General features: G+C 42.5%; 1 protein-coding gene across 3 annotated transcripts in view; it reads right to left on the bottom strand.

Annotated features, from left to right (window-relative positions):
* The window catches only part of AKT1 (AKT serine/threonine kinase 1), a 77,655-nt gene extending 58,885 nt beyond the window's left edge, over nucleotides 1-18,770 (bottom strand). Inside the window, exons 1-2 of one of the 3 annotated variants that reach the window (XM_066321667.1) lie at nucleotides 18,408-18,770; nucleotides 11,786-11,959 (exon numbers count right to left, since the gene is read on the bottom strand). In XM_066321667.1, coding sequence (XP_066177764.1) covers nucleotides 11,786-11,831 — 46 coding nt within the window. In that variant the 5' untranslated portion in view covers nucleotides 11,832-11,959; nucleotides 18,408-18,770. Of the gene's footprint in view, nucleotides 1-5,759; nucleotides 5,777-11,785; nucleotides 11,960-18,116; nucleotides 18,231-18,407 lie in introns of those variants that run through there. The other 2 variants (XM_066321669.1, XM_066321670.1) reach the window with 2 other exon arrangements.
* Nucleotides 18,771-23,790: the final 5,020 nt, after the last annotated feature.

Below are 23,790 nucleotides of genomic sequence, written 5' to 3'. Positions count from 1 at the left end.
TCCCAGGCTGCCAGGAAGGCTCACCTGGCAGTGCAGCCACCAGTGCCCTCTTGGGCCTGGGTGCTCTGCACAGCTCAGCCTGAGTTACTGCCCGCCACAAACTAAGATCTGTGTGACAAAACAACATCATATGTAAGAGGAAGAGAGGCTTGCAACTGTGAAGCACCAAACATCTTCCCAACAGGTTCAGCTTTAACCAAGACAAAGCCTACTCCCGAGACAGCAGAATGAAAAATTTTAAACACAGAGAGAAAATGAGGCATAGAAAAACATCCCAACTTTGAGGGCCCTGTTCCAAGCAAAAGCATGTCTTTTAGTTTGCAAATTAATGTCCCTGAATCTGAGCGGATACAGCCCAAGTCCACAGCACGGCCCCAAGAAGAGCAGTGGAGCATTTCCGTATGACTCAGGAAGCCCAGCAAACACTTCTGCAGAACAAGATCAACAGGGTGTTTATATACAGCAGCAGCGTCATGTGGATGGGTGGTTTAGTTTGTGAAATGAATGTTTGCATTGTCATTAAAAAGAAAAAAAAACCACCAAACCAAAAAACACGCTCTATTCCTCACTTACAAGCTTCCAGCATAAAAACATAGCAGGAGAAGGAAGTACTTCAGCAGCCAAAATTTACAAATTCTTACCATAACTTTGGCACAGTAAACTTCTCCAGTGTCACAAAGGCCTATTCTTCAGGGGGCTTGCTTGCCTTTTTTTTTTCAGAAGGACTAATCCACATGTGAAGGCTATTAAAGAACACACAAAATGCCAAAAGAAGCATAAACACGCACATTTTGTGTCTGTTTTCCAAGTTATATCTGTTTTTCCTTACACAGATACCTAAGAACAGCCTGGAGGCAGGTAGTCCTGTTTTCTCGTTGCTTTTTTTTAATGAAGCTCGGTGAACTTTTTCTTTTCCCAAAATGACAATGCTCCTTTATTTTAATTCATTGAAATCAGTGAGAGAGATTCACCCTCTTGAGCTGCACTCAAGCAGTCAGGCTTCAGAAATTTCACAAAGAATGAAGATTTTAGTACAAAGGGGTTTTGCTTGTTAGTTTGACTGGAAAAGAAATTCCTCACAGTAACCTTTTAATTGCTTGAGAGGCACCTTACTAGAACCTCAAAGAAAATGCTTAATACTCTAAGTTACACTTGGCGTTTCTGCACAGCAAAACAAATTCAAGCTCTAAAAGTCAGCATTTTTTTCCTCTTATTATCTGAAGCCACATAAAAGCCCTAACAGAGATTCGAAAGAAATATAACGAAAATTCTGCCTGATCTAAGTGCATAAAGCTAAATTTATCCTTGAGTTTCCAAAACACTACTTGGAGATTGGGCATTTAGAGTTCTATTCACTGGCTAGAAAAAAGCCAAATAGTATGTTTTAAAAAAGTGACTTTGAAATATTGTTATGAGAACAGGGACAAGCTATGTAAACCCTAAAATTCTGTGGGTCTTTGTATTCACAATTATTGTCACAAACTAAAAGGCTCATATTCCCTACTAAGCAAACATTTACAATTAAATCCATTCTGCACAAAGCATTTGCATTTTGAGATAGAACAGTCAGTTGTTCAGCTGCTGTGATTTAGATGGATTGGTTCATTATTGCTGCAGTTCGTTTTCAGCTACACTGTATAACAAAGGGGTGCCAATGTAGTTGTGAATGGCTTTGAAGCTAAGTATGCTGCTATTCTTCCATGATGATGTAATTTAACCATCTTCCCATCTCTCAGATCAAGATATCTTGACTTTACAGGCTAAACTTCAGCAGAAACAACAGAAACAAGCTGTCACAAGTGTTCAATAGGCATTATAGAGATACTGCAAGTCAGCTGGAGGTTGTTGCCAGCTTGCAGTAGTTTTCCACAAATGAAAATGCAATTTTCCCCTAATTCTTATTTAGAATAAATGCTTTTCTTACCATGCAAGTGATAACTTGCAAGGCAACTTTGACTTCTACATCAGGAGATATATCAGTTACATACCTTTCAAATGTTCCTGCTATAGTAAAAACATACCTACAATCAGAAAAGAAGACCAGATTTACAACTATCCCTGATGCAAAGAAAATTTCAAAATGAAGAAGTCAAATAGTATCCTGCTCTTTCACTGTCTGAAAAATAACACCAAGGACAGTATTAAATTCACTGGCTTCATTCTTTAAGAGGGATTAAAGACAGAGTGACTTCTCACACAGGCAGACAGTGACAGAGAATGGTTTCAAACTAGGAGAAAAGATTAAGACTAGATTAGGTTAGAAATTCTTAGGCTGAGGGTGGTGAGGCACTAGAAGAAGCTGCCCACAGAAGCTCTGAATATCCCATTCCTAGAAGTGTTTAAGACCAGTTTGGATGTGGCTTTGAGCAATCTGGTCTAGTGGAAGGTGTCCATGGCAGAGGGGTTGAACTACATGATCTCTACGGTCCATTCCAACTCAATCCATTCTATGATTAAAGCAGATAAACCGTTTTTTAGTAACAATCATGTAAAACCACAGGATTTCATTAAAAAAAAAAAAAAAACACCACAACACAATGGAAAAAACCCCGTGATGATATAGTGTGGTATTCTCAATACATTGTCCCAGCAGCATGAAGGGCACATCCCATAGAATGACTTGATCAGTGAATTTACAGTGGCATAGGACTTAACATCCTCTGCCCAGAAATCAAAGTGCACCTAGAAAACTACTACAAAATCCTACAGCCAGCACTGTCACCACAGATAATCACAACTGTATTCCAGGCTTCTCCATGCATAAACTTCCAGTAGAATAATAAACATTTAATACCAATAAATCTGTGCAACTACACATTTGAGTCTTGAATTATTCCTTGGTGCTCCCAAATTTTTATTCTACTCAATGAGCATAGGAAGATAAGGAGACTGTATGATCAAAAGTTAAAAAAAAAAAACAAAACAAAACAAGACAAAGAAAAACACTTTCAGCTAGTTAAACGATTGCTGTCTATAGATGGTTTATTGACCACAGACAGAGAAGGGATACTTATGATGTATAAAAACACCAGTCCAGACAATTCATGCCTGGAAGCCCCTGAAAAGCAATCAGCAAATAAAAGGCTGTATTCCCACTCTGCAGAGGCCTGGCAATGGATTTTGAGCTGCTTAACAGGTGGTCCAAGGGTGTAACTATTTACTAATACTCAAAATGGGAAGCTCCAACATAGGCATAAACCCAACAACATATAGAACTGTGTGCACAGCCTTGTAATATTGGGCATAAACCCTACTTAGTGAAATATCACACCAGTTTAACTACATCCTTCTGCACAAAGCAGTAACATGTTGTCATTTGTAATACGGCACATACAAAGGCTTGTACAGGAAGACATGGCAAAAACTTTAAGTATTTTCGCTCTTAAATCTTAAGATTTATTTTAGGGAAGTTTGATAAATAAAAAAGCAGTTCAAATACAGTTTCATTTCTGTGCTTCTATTAATAATCAGACCTGTCAAGATAATCAGAAATTTATTTTTTCATATTGCCTGCTTTCTGAAGCGTAATGAGGATGTGTTCTGTGATCCCCAGACTCTCTGACACAATTGCAGAAACAGTAGGGTACTAATACTGCTAAGGCTTGGAGGCTAGAAAAACGAAACACACTACAAATTATTTCAAATCCTCTATTTTTTGAGCTTTTTTGTGACAAGTAAATAAACAGCCCTTTTTGTTCTGCTAAGTCTAAGCCATGAAGCAGGGACTTGGGTTATCTTTTCCAATTTTCCTCATCATGAAGACTAGCAAGCTTGTCTGCTTCAGGAAGAAAAACATGCAAAACTTTCAAAATCTTGTGACTTCTACAGGTGGGAAGTGATTGATAAAACCAACATAAAACTAAAGGCTGCATTTAAAATTTGAGAATTAGTAGCAATTACTGTAAGCAGCTCAACTTCCATCAGCACCTCAAGTTCACTTCAAGGCACACCAGCTTCAACCTCTTGAGTCTCCATCAGCAAGTAATGCTTGTCTTGAAGACCGCTCCTATGGAGACAGGCTGAGAGAGTTTGGGGCTGTTCAGCCTGAAAAGAGGAAGCTCTGAAGAGACCTTATTGCTCACTTCTTATACATAATGAGGGCTTTTAAGAAAGACTGAGAAAGGCTTTTTATCAGGCTCTATTGTGACAGGTTATAGTTTTAAAATATAGGAGAGTAGATTTAGACTACATAATATTTAAGGAAGAAATTCTTCACTCTGAAGGTGGTGAGGCACTGGCAGAAAGCGGCCCAGTGAAGTTGTGGATGTGCCACCCCTAGAACTGTCCAAGGCCAGGTTGGATAGGTCTTTGAGGAACATGGTCTAGAATTAGTACAAGGTGTGCCTGCTTGTGACACAGAGGTTGGACTACATGATCTTTAAAGGTCTCTTCCAACCCCAATCATTCTACAGCTGGAGCTCCCTCCCCAAAACAGGTATCTCCTGTGAAGATACCTGTGGTTCACCACCAACACAAAGCCCACTTCTCTGGCATGCTCCTCCTGTGGTTCTCATAAGGAGTCCATTAGTAAGGCACGCAGAGGAGACTGATTTGACAGCCCTATATATGACTCAGATGCTACACTCAGTCTCAGTATGAGCATGAAATACCACTGCAGCCATGCACTGAACCACTGACTCCAAAGTGTATTTCTACATGCAGTTCACCAAAAGCCTCGGTTTTGGACAGCATTTCAAAACATGCTCTCCCAACTTACCCAAGAGACCCAGGGAAACAGTAACTGACTTGCCCACAGTCTGTGATGATTGTTTACCTCAGCTGTCCTCAAATATGACCATGCACTTCTGAATAAACCGACAAATTTCACAATGTTATTTGACCAGCTATCTTTTTCACATTTTTGGCTCAACTTGAAGAGGTGGGAGAATAATCCCAGAGGTCTGTAGCATGCTTACCAACTGCATTCAAAGTCAGTCTTCATTATTTCCCCCTTTCGGTTGCAGTAAATATTTCTCACAAAAATACACTACTTCACACCTAATATGGTACTTTTCTTTCTCCATTCTTTTTCTTCCTCTTTCCTCACATAGTTTCCTGGTTTTTGTTCCCCCTTTAAGAAGCACATTGTACCTACAACATAATGCATCTGAAAATAATAAATCTCTCCTCTATCTTCCCCCCATGAGAGATGCCTTTTAATTTTTTTTTTCTTAGTAAATTGGCTACTCCAATATGTAAAAGGAGAAAAACTCCACAGAGCTGACAGGTACTTGGCTTTTACAATGCTCTTTTAAAATACATTAAAATTGAATGTTGAGATATTAAGCAAATCCTCTTTTTTCCCCCAACAGATATCAAGGTCTGTTTCCAAAATGAATCTGACACCAACCACCACCCCAATTTTTAAGAGAATTATTAGTAACATAGAAAGTGTATAAAAGGAGAGACACCACATGTCACCATGTACTGCTCTAAGAACATCAAAATCCTCACCAGCTTTTTCAGATGGCGAAGGGCAGGCTACAAAGGATAACCAGGAGCAAGTTTGGGCAGGGGAAGCCATGGGCACAGACAAGGAGTGCAACTGATGGTGCTTACACAGTGACAGCAGCACCAGCTGGAAGGGAAGGAACCTTCTGGGATCCACACAGGGGCTGCAGGGGAAGACATTTCCAAGCGGGAACAAGGCGCCAAATTTTAAATGCATGGCACAGCACCTTGCCTAAAACCACCCCTGCAAGGACAACAAGCAAGCTTCATTCTCTTGCTCTCTCTTTACCTCAAAATAGCATACTCACTCAGTACTTCTTTCTTCCTACATCCAAACCTGATGACTTCTCAATACGCCTACTGAGAGAAAAAAAGAACAGAAAACATGGACAGCTTTTTTTTATACAGAGGCCTACCTTTCCCTTTTTGAAAAGGAAGGAACCATGAAAAAGAAAATCAAAGCCAATACAGGCACTTTCTGCACGATCCACTGTATCAAGAGTTCCCAGGCTTGCTTTTACAGGGCTTGCAACGTCCTAGATCCCTCATCCTCAAATCCCTTTTAATAACAAGTAACATTAATTCATGACGCTACCCCACTTTTGGAGATAAAATTGAGACCTAGTTTGTTAAGCTTCTGATGTGCAATGAAACAGAATACGAAAGTAAACTTCCAGGAGTGACATAAATAACGTGGGCATCAACACTCCAGCTCTTCCTCTTTGCCATTCAAAGCGAGAGTGTTCAGTGTCACTTGCATGTAAGTTCCAGTCAGTTTATAATCAGTGAGAAACACAACTAACTTAGCATCACATCTCTAAAGAACTGAGAGTATTTTGTATGTAGGAATAAAGACCTTTTGGAAGTAATTTTTACTGAAGAAAGAAACATTTAGATGTCACACTTCAAAAATGTGAAGTTGTAGATTAAAGAATGGGTTTAATGCAAAAACATTCTGGAAAAACATTTTTTGGAAAAAAGGAAGCTGGAAAGTAACAGAAACACTCAAAGACAAGCAATCTGCTCTGTGAAGGGAAGATGAACCATTTCTAGGCTACACCAGCTCTTTCAAAGATGAAGTACAGTACAGTTACACTGCACCAGCTGATTCTCAGTTTCTGACTTCCCCTGTCATCCAGAGCAAGCTTTTTACAGTACAGTGGATCCAGCCCGGTTCCTATGATCTCTCCACAAATAATTCCATCAGATGAGATTACCCTCCAAAAGTCTAGCTGACTAGCCATTATCAGCTCATATTTCTCCAGATGTTTTGTGATCTCATCCTTTCTTAATGTTCCTAGCATCTTGCCTACCACCAAGGTCAGATTTATTGGTTGACAATTTCCTGGTTCCTCCCCAGTCCCCTTTTCCCAGAACAGGACAAGCAAAATGAAAGCAACCAAGAGCTAGAATTGCAAAACTATTGCCCCTTGTGTTGAAAAAGAGACACACAAGGAAAACCACAAACTGACACAGCTTATCTTTTGTTTCCAACAAGAAGAGCAACAGATTTCCCTATAAACCCAACCCTTCAGCTCCAGAAACAGCATCAGCTTCTTTCCCTCTATCACAACTTTCCCACTCCATTCTTCATTCAGCCCCACTCCGTTTTTTCTTCAGCCCCTATCTTGTTTCTTACCTTTCCATTCCCCCCAGTTTTTCCTCTGAAGCAGCTGTGCCCTCTATAGCTGGCATCTTCAGAGTTCAGATGGCTCTTAGGATCCTTTGCATCAAGTGCCACAGCCATTCTTTGAAATACCATGAAAGCCAGACGATCCTTGAACTAATCTGAATCTCAAAGGTTCTGACTACACAGGTCATCACTACATCCCAGGGACAGACAGAAGCCAAGGTAAGAACAAATATCCCAAAATAAAACACACACACACAAATATACATACAGAAAAAGAGGTAGGGAACATGGTGAGAACAGAAAAGAGAGAAGAAAAAAGAGGTGAAGAAAAACAGCAACACCAGACTCCCTGGCTTAAAAATGTATCTGGTCATACCTTGTAAAATCCTCTTTTAATTCACACTAACAGAATACTGAAAGTATGAACCTGTGCTCAAAATAACAAAGCTAAAGTTCACCATCTGTGCTATTCTGCTAGAAAAAGTTAAAAAGAGTGACAATCAACATTTTAGTCCTGGTTTGTATTTTACACATGGATCTTGCATCCATTTTAAGTAGGGAAGCTATAGCAAGACAAATCGAAACAGGCCACTTGTTATTTATTAGGTCGTCTGTAGCACTCCATTCATTACAGAAATAATACTTTAACCAAAAGAAAAAAAAAGATATTATATCCAGAAGTGGAGTAGGTATCTTATATATTATTTCTCATTTAAGGGCTTCTGTTAGTTTTGATCAGCTTGTAAAACAGACTCCATCAGTCAAATAGTTTTACCTGCCTGAAGTCCATAAAAATTGGCATTTGGAGGACATGCTACGGTTTTCATGGTTAAACTTACTATGCGGTGTTGATATACTATTTAAAAACAAAATAGCTCTGCATTTCCTGCTAAATATTAATTGATGAATACACAGGTTTCTTCAGCACCTTATAATTGCTTCAGATTTCTCAGACTGAGAAATGGAGGTTTTTCTATTTCCTTTTTCAAATGTCAGTGTATATTTTTCCCTCCCCCTCTTCTGCTGCCTCCAAAAGACTCCTTTTTTTCATACAAGTTTATGCCCTAATAAGAAAACCGGACATACTAGGGAGGACAGAGATGACAGAGTATCAAAACGCACAATCCCCTCTTTGTTAGCCATGCAGAAAGACTTTAAAAAAAAAAAAAAAAACAGGATGAAGACTGAAAACAATAGAAAGACCTTTATAAACAGGGACCAGAGAAGAAAGATGCAAGAAATCCAATGAGATCTTTAAAATGGATCAGTAAAGCAAGTAAAATACACTTGGGCACACCTCTGTTCTACAAAAAGTTACCAACACACAACCAAAATTAAGGATCCTCATGACATACATTCAGAAAACCTATAATCCTGGAGCTCAACAAGCAGCAATTTGGGCAGATAATTTTCTCTTTCTCCCTTCATATTCAATCACAATCATAGCACCTCTGCGTCGAACCATTTCCCCCATCCTTTCCCACTACACAGAACCTTCAGCATCACACAAGCAGGGACTGCACACCCTGGATGTACACACACCAAGCCTGAGCTCCTTCACACCCCCTACCTGCACGCTGAACAGTCCAGCCATGCAGTTATACAAAGAGTGGTCACAAGAGTCTATCCTTGCTGGGATTTGAGTAACAGCACCAAGCACTGCCAATGGGGAAAGGGATGGGGAGGGTAGAGTTCATTCATGAATTCTTCTGTTTCTGCCTGGTTGAGGTCACACATGGCATGGACATGACTGGCCCCTGCACGAACAGACATCTGCACTACTGGAAGTAGAGCTTCCTTTAGTGAGTGACTTAGAGAACCGCCAAGAGCTCTTGGTCAGGCAGCAACGTTTAATTTCATTTCTCCATTTGTATTTTTAATCTCAGAAACAAAAAACATAAACATAAAGCATGCTGACAGAAGAAAACAACTCCATGGTTCTAGAAAGCCCTGCTACTTCCCTGCCAGGCCGAAACACCTGCTCCTGCTAATGATGGCTTTATGCTTACTTACACCTGCCATCCAGAAGGGCTCCAGAGCACTGTGCAGCTTGATTTATACATATACAAATCATTAAAACCACCAAAATTAAGCCACTGCTGGGGTGAGATGTAGCAACTGTTTAACTGCACGCAGCCATGCTGTTCAACTGCTCAGGACAGGAACTGTAAGAGACACCAAATCCAACCAAAGCTATGGGGAACGTTAGGTAGAGAGAACATCATTGCCCAATCTGGATTTTGGCCAGTCACTACCTAAAATATTTGCATGTGGAAAGCCTTAGGATCTTTACAGAACACATGCAATGCAACCTTTGGTTTTATAAATGACCTAAAAGACAAACTATGTATGTTTCTTATATCTGAAATCCCCCCTTTAGCAGTCCCTCCCTTCACTAATTATTGTTTATGCCTTGACTTCAGAAGCTCACCGTATCAGGCATCAGTTTTGGAAACATCCTGTGGTTGAAGCACTTGATCTAGCAGAGCCAGCAAACAGATAGTGTCTGGCAGTGAATGCAGATTATTAAAAAAAGATGCTTAACAATACACAGGCACACACAGTGTGGATAATCTACTCCCCAGCAAAGACAGAGCCAAATGAACTGAATTTGTCAACCTATCCCTGAACAGCTAGAAAAACCAAGAGACTCCCAGGGCTGACACCAGCAGGCTGAAGAGAAGATAGAGCACTGCTTTCTAAAAACCTCCTCAGGAGGACAACACCGATTAACAGTTGTAAAGTCAATGGAGTGGAATGAAATACTTGTCACCACACACACCAAGAGGGTAAAAAGGCATTGGGAAACAGGTTGAAAGGATTAGGAAACCTGGCATCCAAAAAATGCCAAGGTACATTTAACAGTTTAGGAGTTTGGGCACAAATTTGCAGCATCAAATATGCGGAACATGCAGAGTAACATTTTGAAAATGGGAATGTGTTCAGTACATAATGTCATCATAATATTATCAGCAAACCATCAGAGATAATAATCTGTTTCTCTAAGGCAATTTTTAAACAACTAAAAAAAAATCAGATCAGAAGACTTGGGCATCTTTTACTAAGACATCCTCCAGAGGTCACTTTACTTGAAAGTAGCTTTATTGTAATCCTAGAAACAACAAAAATTCAGTTCCCAAAACTAAACACAGACAAACCTGAAATGCAACATGATTGTTTAGAAGTTTCAGGCACATATGCCTCTGAATCACCCTTTTCAATGCCTTTTCCATACTGTTTAAAATAAATGTTTCTCCCTCAAATTTTTGTGCAGTACTGCTCAAAGTAACAGATTTTTTTAAAATTACAGGTAGGTGCAGGAAGAATTGCAACAACAGCTGGTAAAAACCCTCAGCCTGAAAACATTGTTTAAAACTAAAAAAAAAAAAAAAAAAAAAAAAAAAAAAAGGTCGCTCATTTGAAGAGTTTCTAGATTCATAAATTCTGTACTTCTTCCATTTATTTCAAACATAGAATAGTTCTCATATACTTTGTCAAAACAAAGCAGCCTGGGAACAGCAGAATAACTGAATGAAGTAATGAGTGTAATGGTGTTTCCAACTGAAATCAACCAGAACAAAAAAAAACCCAGACTCCCCTAAAAAAACTTGACCAAAACACTTGTACATCAAGGATCAATCTGCTAAACTACACTGCGCATCCAATTGTTAGAAATATACACTTCCACCCTTTAAAAGTACACACTATCAACACGTTTTCTAAATTCCTAGAAATTTCTTATTCTTGCTCAAGAACCACCAGCCTTAACCAAGGTTATGATAGATAATGCATTTCAAATTTCTTCCATAAATAATTACACTACACCCTTTGCACCTTCAGGCAAGTTGTTGCAAACCCTCTAGAAAAATCCTGAGTCTGCAGGAGCACACAGATCCTGGTTTTGGTCCAAAAAAATGACATTATCATGGAAAGTACCTAACACTGCTCTCTTCTTTCCAAGAAACAATAGTAGAATACAAAGAAACAGGTAAGTCAAGTACCCTATAGGATCAATGCTGTGGTACTTGAAAATTAACACCTTCCCCAAAAAAGAACAAACCCACTGTTTTGGGAAAAAAACATGCAAGAAGGCAAAAAGCCTTATACATGTGACTGTCTTTTCAGTTTTGCCACTCTGTCAAGAACCAAGACTTTTTATAAAAATCAAATGTCATTTGGGTTACAACCAAAATGCAGAAAGTGCACGAACTCAAGGCTATTCTTCCCGTCCAGGACACTGGTACCCAGAGCAGTTCAGACACAAACAGATTAGCACATTTTCTAGCAAGTCTCTGCAAGAACACAGCACTCCTCACAAAATACAAGCATATTTTCCACTGTTCAAAAATGCTCATCTTAATTCTCCCTTCTAGCACAAAAAAGAAAGCTACAGACCCATACAAACCAAAATTATTTACTACAGTTTAACTTCGAACACTCTCAGTAGTATCTCCTTCACTTGCTATCTTTATCATCATTTTCAATGCAGCTGACACTAATTTTTGGTGAACACATGCACACACATAAGAAAACCTCTTATACATGCACTTTCTAAAGCTTGAAAAAAAGTCAGGCACACTCCCTATGTGTTTCCCACTAGGATGAACAGGAAAATAATGGATTATTTGAGGACATGCTGCTAAACATCGTATTAGAGAGAGATAGAGTCAATTTATTGTCCAGAAGAGAAGAGTCACTTACCTCGTTTGTGAAGCCAGCCTTCCTTCACTATCGCTACTTCATTCATAATGGCAGGAATGTCTCTTGAAAAACCAGTTTATGGCAAAAGATCACTCTGCTGAAATTCTTGAACTCCAGAAGCCTCCACAAGACGGATGAGGGTTTTTCCTCTGCTTTCCTCCTTCCCAGCTACTTCTGAAAGGATCAAAAGAAGAGTACACCATCATCTCAAAGCATGTCACAGATGTACAGCAAGGGATACAACAGGCAGTAGTTTTCACTACTGCATTGTTGGTTTGGGATTTTTCTGTTATTATTACAAATCTTAAACAAGGGCTTATCTCTTCACAATAATTTATCTTTGCAGGTGGAGGTGCCAAAATGTGGAGGTGCTTGCTAAAGTTCTGCTTCTTCATTGAGTAGGCTGGTCATGGGGAGACTCACAACACTACCAGGTACTGTCTGAATTACAGGTAGATTCGAGACCTTACCTAGTAGACCTCCATCTCTGCAACACCACCTCATTCTTTGCAACAATAAAAATTCTGAACTACCACAAAAACCAGTTTTCAATGTTTCCTGGTAAGGAAGACATCTAGAACAGGTCCTGGAAGGTTTCTTCACAGCCTGATAATAGTCTATTAACCAGCACACAGTGTGTCTTAGAGATAAACCTCTGACAGTAAATATTCCTATCCTGCTTCAGAATTTCCTACCTTCAGCATATTCCCCTTAACTCCACTCAAATCTTGACTTCCCAAAAAGTATCTTCTCTACTTTTGATATTTCTAACGTTACCTCTCCTAGAGGTATACAACCAACCACAGATAAGCTCATGTACCTTACTGTAATCCCAAATCAGCCCTTTAGCACCCTGATCAATTTTACTGCTCTTCCTTAACTGCAGTGCAGTTTGCTGCTGCCTTTCTCACAATGAAATATACTCAAGCACAACCTGGGATTTTTACCCCTCTGCTTTATGAGACAAAGTCCCTCTCTAAATAGCTCATGATTACCATTTCTTATTGAAAATGTGCCCTGCTCATGGCTGACTACCACGGAAACATTCTGTGCATTTCTCTCCCTCACTGAATGTAATCTCTTCCCAAATGCATTAGCTTTTATTATTTTTCTAAATTGAATCTGATTATTTTTCTGCTTCTGGTACAAATATTCCCCATTTTTCTTTAATTCTTCTGTGCTCTCCAGAGTGTCCATGCTGCCATTCAATTTGGTATTACTTGAGTGATCAAAAAACCTAATTGGTGACAAATTCCCAGCAGCAACCAACAAGTTTAATAAAACAAAACCCAGCAGCATTTGTAAACTGCCACCAAAGACCTGGCTTTCACTGGAGTCTCTCACCTAGCACAGAGATATCTCATTCCTGCCTGACAAATATATACCATCTCTGCATGCATTTGGCACGTGTGCATCAATTACCTCTGAGCATGCAGGTGATAGCCATCCATCAGAAACTAGATTAAAAAGCAACTAATTCCCCATAACTCACTAAGACACAACACTGGATGGAAGAAAACAGGTGGTCAAAATGAATCCAACCTAGAACTGAAACCCCAGCAGGGGCAGGGGGCTTTGTACCCCATCAGAGTGATCTGAAACAGGCAGCCTTCAAAGCACAAAGCTCAAATTTGAACAAGTTCCATTACTGCCAGCAGAAATGGATGGAGAAAGGAGGTCACTCCCCTGACACTCTGCCTACAAACCTACACTATTTGTTACTGTTCCTCAGCTTTTCCAGTTAACGGTTTATGTTGAAGTTCTCCTCAGAAACAAGGTGAGTGTGGATTTTTTTTTCCAAACTATAAATCTGCCAATCTCACCCGTTAGAACTATCAACTCCATGAAACAGATGTTTGCCTGAGGGAGGGAAGACACACAAAAAAATTACACTGGAACAAGTGACATGTAAGAATTCCTAATTTCATAAATAAATATGAATTTATTGAAATTATAAAAATATGAACCGTATGCTGCAGAATAGAGACCAGTTATCCACAGCTGCCAGAGATACTTTGGAACAAACTCCTTGAGCTCCAGAGTAATTAGGATAGAACCTGACAAACATAGCAGGCTTTTTCCCTTCAAAATGGCCATGCACAATGCACAACAGCCATGCAAGCTAGACTTGCTTGCTGATGTCAAAAGGAGACTAAACTTCACTTAGAGGCCTGAGAAATTTGCGAAGTGTTGAACAAAACCCTCAAGATTATCACAGCTTGAGTATGGAAATGCAACACCCAGGTGTGAAAGTTAACACTTCTAACTGTGTCATACAGGGTGCAGGGACTGTGCAATCCTACCTCTGCATCCAGAATTCAACCATTTAGAAGCACCGAGCAATCAATATCCTTTCCAACAACCATGCATAAAAAAGGAAGCTACAAGACAAACTAGGCTGCAGAAAGGGCAACACTATTATTAAAAACATTAAAAAGCATGAAGGACCAGAATTCGCCAATCTGCAGCTAACTTACTCCAGGTTTTCCTGAGTTAACACTTGCCAGGATAACCACTTGGCAGGTTCCTGCTTGTCATCAGCTAAACTGTCATTTAATAATCCAAACTTGAATGACAACAGAGAAAAAAAAAAATCAACAAAGAAATACCAAGTTCAGAGGGACTACTTTTTCTACTCCCTGGTGTCCAAGGAGCTTGGACTGCCTTTTCCCTACCATTTCTACCCAAGAACTGTTTCCCACTTGCTATTGCAGCTGTACTCTCAGGGATGTGTCTTTACCTGCCTACCTTCTTTCATGGGAGAGGGGTGGTGAAGGGGGTGGAGGGTTTTGTAAAGAAGCCATGGCACAACGAAGTGGAAAAACATTAAACGCTTCCTGACACCAACCTGCGGCACAGGTCACACCTCAGTCCTTCAGTCAGCCATGTCAGAGCACTTACTTCACATGGAGAAATTTACTTTTAGTTTGCAATGCAAGAGCTGGGGATCCCTTCTCAGTGTCTAGGAAGATGTCCACAGACATAGCTCCAACAGTAGCAAACCTGCTCTGTCTAGTGTATTTTAAAACACACATTCAAGCTGTGCCTAATACTTCTATTTTAGTAAGAGACATTATTGAAGACAGTGGCAGCAAGCAAGAGTAATTTCTTGGAATAGAAGAGCAAGTTAACTATAGGTCAATGTATTACTGAAGATGTGTAAACCAGAAAAAGTTCCTTTTCCATAAAATCCTTAGAGGGAAAAAAAAAAAAAAAAAAAAAAAAAAGATTACACTCCTCATTTACGGTCATCTAGGAATGGTTCCCAGTGAAGAGAGGGCATCTGAGGTAAGTATGACCTGGCTGCTCCAGTCTGTGTCTGCACAGGACTGAATACTGTCAAAAGCTGAACAACTTGGTCTTTCTCTTAGTCTTCTCTTTGCTTGTTTTTCAATACGCATTTCTGTAATACTTTTTTTAACTCTGAAATAGTCCTCACACAGCTGAAGTGCTGTAAATCATGAATGGCATGACATCAGCATTGTATCATGGTGACATCGGTCTTGCGTACACATTAATTCCTTAAAGGTTATTAACTTCTTCATAAATAATGAGATAACTCACTTCCCTAGGCACTGCAGCAGTAAAACCTGCTTGAAGGAGTCAGTCAAACCAACCATTCAATACAAGGTGGAGCAGAACCATCTTTTCTGTATTTGGAAGAGTCATATTAGAGCTCCTTCTCTCATTCTCTTCTATACAGAATCCTCACCTTCTTTTTTCTCTTAAGTACAAATATTAATCTGTACTTCATGTTCTCTTTCCAAGGCAAAGTTTTATATTTGTTTCTGCTCACAACCTAGAGCAGATCAGGAAGAAAAGGAAGTCTTCCATAATGCTGACTCTCAAGCTTACGGGATGCAGAAGCACCTATGGTAATCACCTCATCTTCATGAGGGAGAGTAAGCAAGGGACTAAAGGGAGACTCTGACCCACCAGCCTCAGTCCTGGCATGTCAGACTGTGTCCGGCCTGCACTCGTTAGCCCAGATCAGAAAGCAGATTACAAAAACGCATTCCCCTGGGCTAACACTTTGCCCTGTCACACCACCAGTTACCAACGTCCACTGCCGTGGTGCGACACATTCCTGATTCTCCCAGGACACCTTGAGCCCAAACATGCTGCAAATCCCTACGTGTTCTCGTAATGCACAGCAGCAGGGCCAGGCAAAACAGGATCCAGCTGCCTAAGTTTGCCTACTGTGGCCACATGACACTGTCATGAGAGCAGATGAGCTCCACGGGAACTGGTCTGGGCCACAGCGGTTCGTTCAGGCCCGTTACATGGGGGATGCCACGAGCAACCTCCGCTCTCTTCCCAGAGCAAGCTCCCAGCTGACAGCCAACTGCACCTAAACTGCACAGACACAACAAAGTTGGGCTCCAGCCAACGTTTCAAGTGGAGCGTACAGATAGATGTTCCCACCAGGCTTTGACCAGCGGAGTACATCTCCTGCCTTACGCAAATCCTGCCCTGGGTGTTTCATGGCAGCAGCAGTGATTCCAATGTGCTCAAGGCCCTCTGAGCCTGCAGCAGCTTCGCACCATGACCCAGTTACCAAATCTGGGCAGACCGCTTTCAAGGAAGCTTAGAAGGACCAGGTTGTTCCACCATCTTAGCTTCCCTTTCAAAAAGGCATTGTGGGCCACGACTTAGGTGTGGTCACCAGTATTTGCTACTATGTGCTGTGTGTGGAATGACACCACATCTAAACTGGAATTTCATAGCAGCAAGTGCAGCTGATCACAAGGTTCACAAAGGATTCTCAGATACTAAGTTACGGGGAACAAGGTAACTGGAAAACAAAAATCCTACATCTCCTTTTTTTTTTTTTTTTTGTTAATCTGTTGGCCTAATCTAGGTTTACAAAACCATAATCTGAAATATTTGTGCTCTCCTGTCTTTGCTGATCAATAGACAGGAGGTTAATGCTGTTCAGGTGAGGGGCCACAGTTACGACATCCAACTGTCTATGCTGCAAACACAACAAGAGTTTGATAGGACAAACTAAGCTACCTATTTCAAAACAGAGTGATGGCAGAAAAGCTACTTCTTTATAACCCCTCTGCAGCCCAGATAAAACCTTCTTTATGTTCCCAAACAAGACCAAGTCCTTCTACAGTTTATGTTTATATAATTTAAAAACTGTGCTGTTCGGAACTTCAGTACCAACCTGAGATATATTTCATCAAATTCCATTTTAAAGTATTTGTAACAAAAGTTTTGTTCTGTCCCCAAAGAAATCAAGACAATTGTGAAACTATTTAATTGTTAATGTAATCACTTACAGGACATTTTTATAAGACTGTAAGTGAAGACTGGAGCTGAAAGTGACTTGTAGACACTGGGTCAATTCTTAAATTTGATTTACCACTGAGGCACACCAAAAACAGTTTTCTAAAAACATCCCACACAACACAAGCCTTACTATTTAAAAAAAAAAATCAAAAGTAGTTGCAGTGTCTTTAAATCTGCTAACTCAAGACAAATGGTGTGGCTGTCACCATGAAACTAACTACCACATGAAAGTAATTACCAGTCATGCAGTATGTCAATTTTATTTACCTGCAAACAAATATTCTTCAGCATTAAGTGTTAGTAACTCCCTTTTATAACTGTATGTTGAAATGTACATCCCTCCTGTGGTATAAATAAAACACACAAGTGCAAATCATGGATTTGTTTCTTACATGACAGAGGTGGCAGGAAAACAAAGCAAAACAGTAAATATTTCCCATAGGGGTGGCTGGGAGTGGGGGGAAACACTACCGATAAGGTGCAAGCTGTATCTGCATCAGTAGCGTCCCGTCAGTAAAATATATTACAGTACCAGAACGTTTATATGCTTGATTATGCGTTTTACAAAGGAACAGGCACAAGTCCTACAAGTCTCTAAGAACATTTCGGCAACTGCAGAATTTCACCTGGGGGCGGGGGGAGGGGGGCATCTGCAGACAGCTCCCTACACCTCTGCAAAACACGACTGCAAAAAAAAAAAAAAAAGAAAAAAAAAAAAATCAAGTCCACAAGCGCTGCACAGCCACCTACACACGCCAAATGCCCACGGAGAGAATCACACCCCCGTTGGCAAACACTCAGTGGTCCGCAAAGCGGAGCTGGGCTGAACAACGCGGCCGCAGAAGACAAGGGGAGAAAATGGGGGCGGGGGAGGTGGTAAAATGGGGGGCCCTCGGCTACTTTGCTCGCCGCTGTTTCCGAAATATCACAAGCCACCCCCGGCCGCCCCCACCGCCGTTTCCCCGGGGGATGCTCGCGCAGGGCCCGGGGCAGGCCCGAGGGGAGACCCCCGCCCCGCCGCCCTCTCACCCACCGCATCCCCGGGGAGCCAACAGCTTCCTGTCCGCTGCGGGCCCGCCGGCAGGACGGACCGACCGGCCGGGGCCGCCTGCCGCCCGGGCCTCCTCGCCCCCCACCCCGCCCGGGCCGTGCCCGGGGGCCGGCGGGGAAGCCCACGCCCGGGGAAGGCGAAGAGAGAGCGGCCGCCCCCTTTCCCGTCCCTTCCCTTCCCTCCCAGCCCCGCACAATGCGGCCGCGCCGAGCAGGCCCCGGCCCCGGCGCTTCCTTCCCCCAGCCCTTCCCAACCGGGGAGCGGGTCACTTACATGGCTGGAGCCCGGGGAGGAGGCGGCGGCGGCGGCAGGGGAAGGGAGCCGGGGAGGGAGTCGGGGGAAGGGGAGGGAAGGGGGAGCGAGCCAGCGAGCGAGCGGGGGAAGGGGGCGGCCGGCGAGGCGGGCGGGCTCTGCGGCGGGCGCCGAGCGAAGGCCTCACTGGGCTCCCGGCAGCCGCCGCCTCCTCCTCACCATCCCCGGGCGGCGGGGCGGCTCCTCCTCCCCCTCTCGTAGGCGCTCGGCCCGTGGGGTTCGTACGCCCGCTCCGGCTGCCGGCTCGCCTTCCTCGCCGCTCCGCCCTGCGAGGCCGCCCCTCGCCTCGCTCCGCCGCCGCCTCCCCCCGCACCCCCGGGCCGCGCTCCCGCCGCCCGGGCCGGGCTCGTCCCGCACGCTTCTCCGCGGAGCGGCCGCCGGCTCCCGCCGCCGCTTCCGTCCCGTGCCGGGGGCCGCCCCGCTCGGCTCCGCGCCGCTCCCCGGCCGCGGTTCGTGGCCTCGCTACCCTCCGAGCTCCCACAGCGCGGCGGAGCAGCGCCCGCCAGCCCCGTCCCCTCCTCCCAGCCGCCGGCCCGGCCCCAGGCCCCGGGGGCGGCGTTTCCTGGCCCCGGGCAGCTCGGCGTTCCCCCTTCCCCTGGCACCGTCCCGGCCCTGGAGCGGAGCGCTGGGGACGCTGTGCCCCGGGAGGGATGTGGCCTCTCCTGACTCGGCCTGTGAACCGGCTGTCTGGAGCATGGACAAATATCACAGAATCATAGAATCAGTTGGGTTGGAAAAGACAGATCATCGAGTCCAACCTATGACCGAACACTACCATATCAACTAGACCGTGGCACTAAATGCCACATCCAGTCTTTCCTTAAACACCTCCAGGGACAGTGATTCCACCACCTCCCATGGAAAAGGGCAGCCCATTCCAAAGTCAAAACACTTCCTGTGAAGAATTTCTTGCTAATGTCCAACCTAAACCTTTCCTGATGAAGCATAAGACTGTGTTCTCTTGTCCTGTCACTGCCTGGGAAAAGAGACCAAGCTCCACCTGGCTACACCCTCCTGTCTGGGAGTTCTAGAGGATGATAAGGTCCCCCTTCAGTTTCCTTTTTTCCAGGCTAAACACCCTCAGCTCCTTCAACTGTTCATTGTAAGACTTGTTCTCCAGACCCTTCACCAGATTAGCTGCCCTTCCCTGGACAGCAACACCAAAAAAGAGGGACGCAACCTCACATAGGTGAGAGGCCCAGGCCGCCCCAGCATTTCAGAGTCTAGAAAGGGCCAGGCTCCTTTAAACCTTTCGGGGTGCTTCCAGCAAGCTCTCCTAAAAGCCTGGGGTGCCAGTCCTGCTTCTCTGCCCTCAGAGCTTTCCTTTACATTCCTGTAAAATAGCAGATGATTAAATAACGAGGTACCACAGTACCTTGGAGGATGCTCCAATATCCCTTTCCGCATTGGACAGGCTTCAGTAAGGAATTGCCCATGGAGGGGCCGGAGTAGTGGTTTTGGATGTTGCACTTGAAGCCATCCTGCTCTCACAGCAGGAATGGCTCAAAACATCACAAATTGCTTCAACTATTGCTTACAGCATAGCAATATTTTTGGTAAGGTTTTTGAGAGCCATTCTGCTGTAAGAAACAATGTTGTGGAAACACCTATGACAGATTAATGTTTCTCCGCCCTTCCACTATCAAAATTTGTCTTCTTCAGTCGTTAAGGGATTTTGCTTATTCTCAAATTGACAGTGCCATAAACGTTAACTGGGTTGTAAGAACTGATTGGATTTCTTGAGAAACATACGATCACTGATGATCACATTTCTGCAATCGGAAGCTGGCTGGAATTTAGAAAACAGCACATCTTCCCACAGCTTTGCACTGTTGGCAACATAAAAGTGCATAAAACGCATTTACAGCAGTAAAGCTGGGGAATACAGCTCTGCGTTTACAAACCTATTGGATATAATAAGAGGCTTTTTAACCACATCATTTCGATGATTGTAAATGTTTACTGAAATTCATTTTCTTCTTTTGTTTTGATCAGCTAGGTCTGACTGATCATATCTGTCATCAGGGTTCCCGAGCGTCAAATGCATTCCTGGATTTCGGGTACACTGCTGTGCCAGAAGAGCCAAAGATGAGGCAGAGGAGAAAATGCTTCACTCTTCTTCATGGAGGGTAAAGAAAAAGTAATGCCTCCTCTCCCACCAATGTACTGAGCAGTTCCTGCTGGCAGAGCAGCAACACCAGCCTGGGGTTTTCTGTGCATCACCTTTAGGTTTACTGGGGCATATTTCAGCACAGTGTTAAAAATGTACCATTCAGGCACTTTAGCAGAGTAAGCAGGCCCCATAGTACTGGCCCAGTTACCCAGGGCAGAATGGAATGGCTGTAGGAACCCTCTAAGATGTTAAGGCAGTGGAAAGGAAAAATCCGGGTTTGTGATCCCATTTTGACCTACCATGCATTACTTTCAAAATGCCAAGTATATTATAAATTGTAAGTAGTCCTTAAATATGTGTTTAAAATTAAATTCATCATCAGTGTACAAAACTTGCAGGCAGGCAGAGGACATGTATTTTACTTAAAAAAAAACAAGAAAAAAAAATTATCAACTAATTTTGGGCCTTCAGACTGTAGTTACATCCAGAAGTAAAGAGTGCATTTAAGTATAGAAGTTCACTGGCTATGAGACACTTCTGTCCAGGCACGGGGATCTCTGGTAATAGATCTGATTTCAGGAGAGCTTCCTGACAAACCCTCTCTGATTGATAAGCTCCCAGGCTGTGTGGTGAGCAAGGTCATTAGGACTTCCCCTTGCAAATGAAGCAGCAGTTTAAAAAATAAGATCACAGAGTAAACAGTTTTCTGTCCTGAAGAGAAGAAAATAAACGTCCGTTGTTTGCTAGAGAGGAAGTACAATTAAAAAAAACCCTCCAGATTTCAACATGAACATATTGTTTAGATTTGCCGACTGTTGATTTACCATGATGAAAGACAGGCCCAAACTAGAAAGTTTGGATCCCGATCTGGATCTGACATTCCCCAAATCTGAGGGGGAAGTGTGATTCAGAGTCTGGAGTAAGGGCTTATCTCTCAAACACAGCAAAGTACTGTGGATAAAAATACCCAGGTAAAGTAGGAAGTGCCTGGTCTGCAACAACAAGAGTGACTTTGTATCAACAATGAACAAAAGCAGCTTTTTTTTTTCTTTGAGAACAATGAAATCACTCAAGAATTGTTATAAATACAAACAATGTGGGTTTTATCACTCAGCTATCATCAGTGGGATTATAGTCTATAAACCCTAATTTTCAGGGAAGTCCCTAGATTTCCCTTCCTCAGATTTCACATCTGTTAACTCTAGTTTATTAAGTGCTTCAGGATAAGGTGCATCGACTGAGCCTTGGTATTACATTACCCGAAAATATTGAATGTGGGAGTTAGTGGCAAAGAATGGATGATTTCCAGACAGCGTATTGATACCATGCCAGAAAAGCAGGCACTCCCATTCCCATCCATTTTTAACACATATACAGGTAACAATTAATTCAGTGTCACTTTAAAAAGTTATTTCTAAATGTTTAAATTATGAAGCTTTGGATAAAATTATCCAGTCAGGCATAAGAAGAAAGACTAGCATGATTAGATGAAGTGGTATTACTGAGTTAACCCCCAGTAGAACAAGCTCTGTTCCATGATTTCAAGTAATGACAGCACCTCTGTGGGCCAACAATGAATTTGTTCCTCCCTTTTTAAAAGGTGGGCTGTACTCAGACATACCCAGAGGAAAAACTATATGACATCTTATTAGAATTACGGAGCTGGTATCTCAGTCTAGGCATTAATAGCTTTTAAACAAAGTAAGTTTTGGTCTCAGAGAAAAATCTAGCTCAATAAAACTAGAAATTAGAAGTGCAATAAACATAGTGTGCTTCTAAAACTGAACTATTCCGATGTTTGAAAGTGTATTTCTCGATAGCAAAACAATAGCAGGCTCTGGAAAAAAATAATAAATATAGTCATGCTGAAATGTGCATTTGCTTTTTAGAATTCATCTTGAGACTAAATAGATGTATGGGTTCATTTGTACTTCTCTGATGAATTTCCTACAAAACTGCTTTCAGCTGAACTGGTAATGTTGTTGGAGAGCAGCACCAAATGAGGCCTTGCTGCTCTTCCTTATGTCTTGCTGGAAGTCCTGGAACAGGCTGAACAGGAGACCTAGCTTTGGTTTCCTGCTTCTGTTCCTGGGATGCTAAAGCTACACAGCCCTGGAATGGCAGGGGCTCAATGCTATTAATTCCAAAGTGAGAGCATTACAGTCCTCTTCACCAGAAATAATGATAACCATGACAAGGGGCAAACGTGTTGTGGGGAGATTGATACATAAAGAGGAACCTAATTTGGTTTGCACAGAAAATGCTCTAAATAAAACATACAAAAATAGCAAATATATCAGTTCTGTGCCATACTCCACTGCAGTCGCTTCGGTTTTTACAATAATAACAAGTCTCAGTCTGGACTAGGCACTGTTAGGGGCTGTAGACGCACATCAGGAGACATGGGCTTTGACCTGAAGGGACTGAAATCTGCTTCAAACCACTGCTTTTCCCCCTTCCTTGTAAAGTGACACATTATGAATTCTTAGATCAGGAAAAACACCTGAAACAGCTTAACTCCGATGATTTGTGTGAGAGAACATCATAATCTTACCTATAGTCAGATAGGCAAATCCTCTGAGACTGAAATATGGACTTATAGACCGATACTAAAATAAAAGCAAAAACTTTCAGGTTTCTGTTGCATTCCCAACCCTCACACATCCAGTGCTGATTTATGTTCTTCACCTAAAATTACAGAGCTAAGCACAGTGTGGGAATATTAACTTGAGGGCTGTTTCAGTGGTTGATTACCCCTGCAGATCCCCACATGCAGATCTCTGTGAAAGGGGCAGCAGCCATGCTGCTGAATGCGGGCACAGGCACAGCAGTGGGTTGCTGGAGCACTGGTTGTGGCCACATGGATCTCCAGGTGACACCCAGCACAGAGCAGCTCAGTCTGCTCTGTGCAGTTTTCTAAATAGCAAGAGTTGCCATCAAGTTTTTAAGGTTTTAATCATTATGATGAGAGGGGCTTCCCATATCCTTTAAAGTGTATATACATATGACATTCACCCAGTGGGCTGTCAAGTGTTTTTATTGTTTGGATAATAATGCTAGAAGAGAGGGGATTGCTTGTCATTTCTTCAGTATTTTTAATGGCATCTGCACGCACACAGCAATCTGCTATGCTGTGAACCACCTGCTTAAAATTATATAGTTTTGAAAATTAAGGGCAGAAGTGACCATTTCAGCATCATTCTGGTCTGACAATCTAGCTACTACAGCCAC

The sequence above is a fragment of the Sylvia atricapilla genome, chromosome 6 (assembly GCF_009819655.1).
Source record: "Sylvia atricapilla isolate bSylAtr1 chromosome 6, bSylAtr1.pri, whole genome shotgun sequence".
Taxonomy (NCBI): Eukaryota; Metazoa; Chordata; class Aves; order Passeriformes; family Sylviidae; genus Sylvia; species Sylvia atricapilla.
The sequence above is the reverse complement of the archived record's forward strand: the minus strand, read 5'-3'. Positions and strand labels throughout refer to the sequence as shown.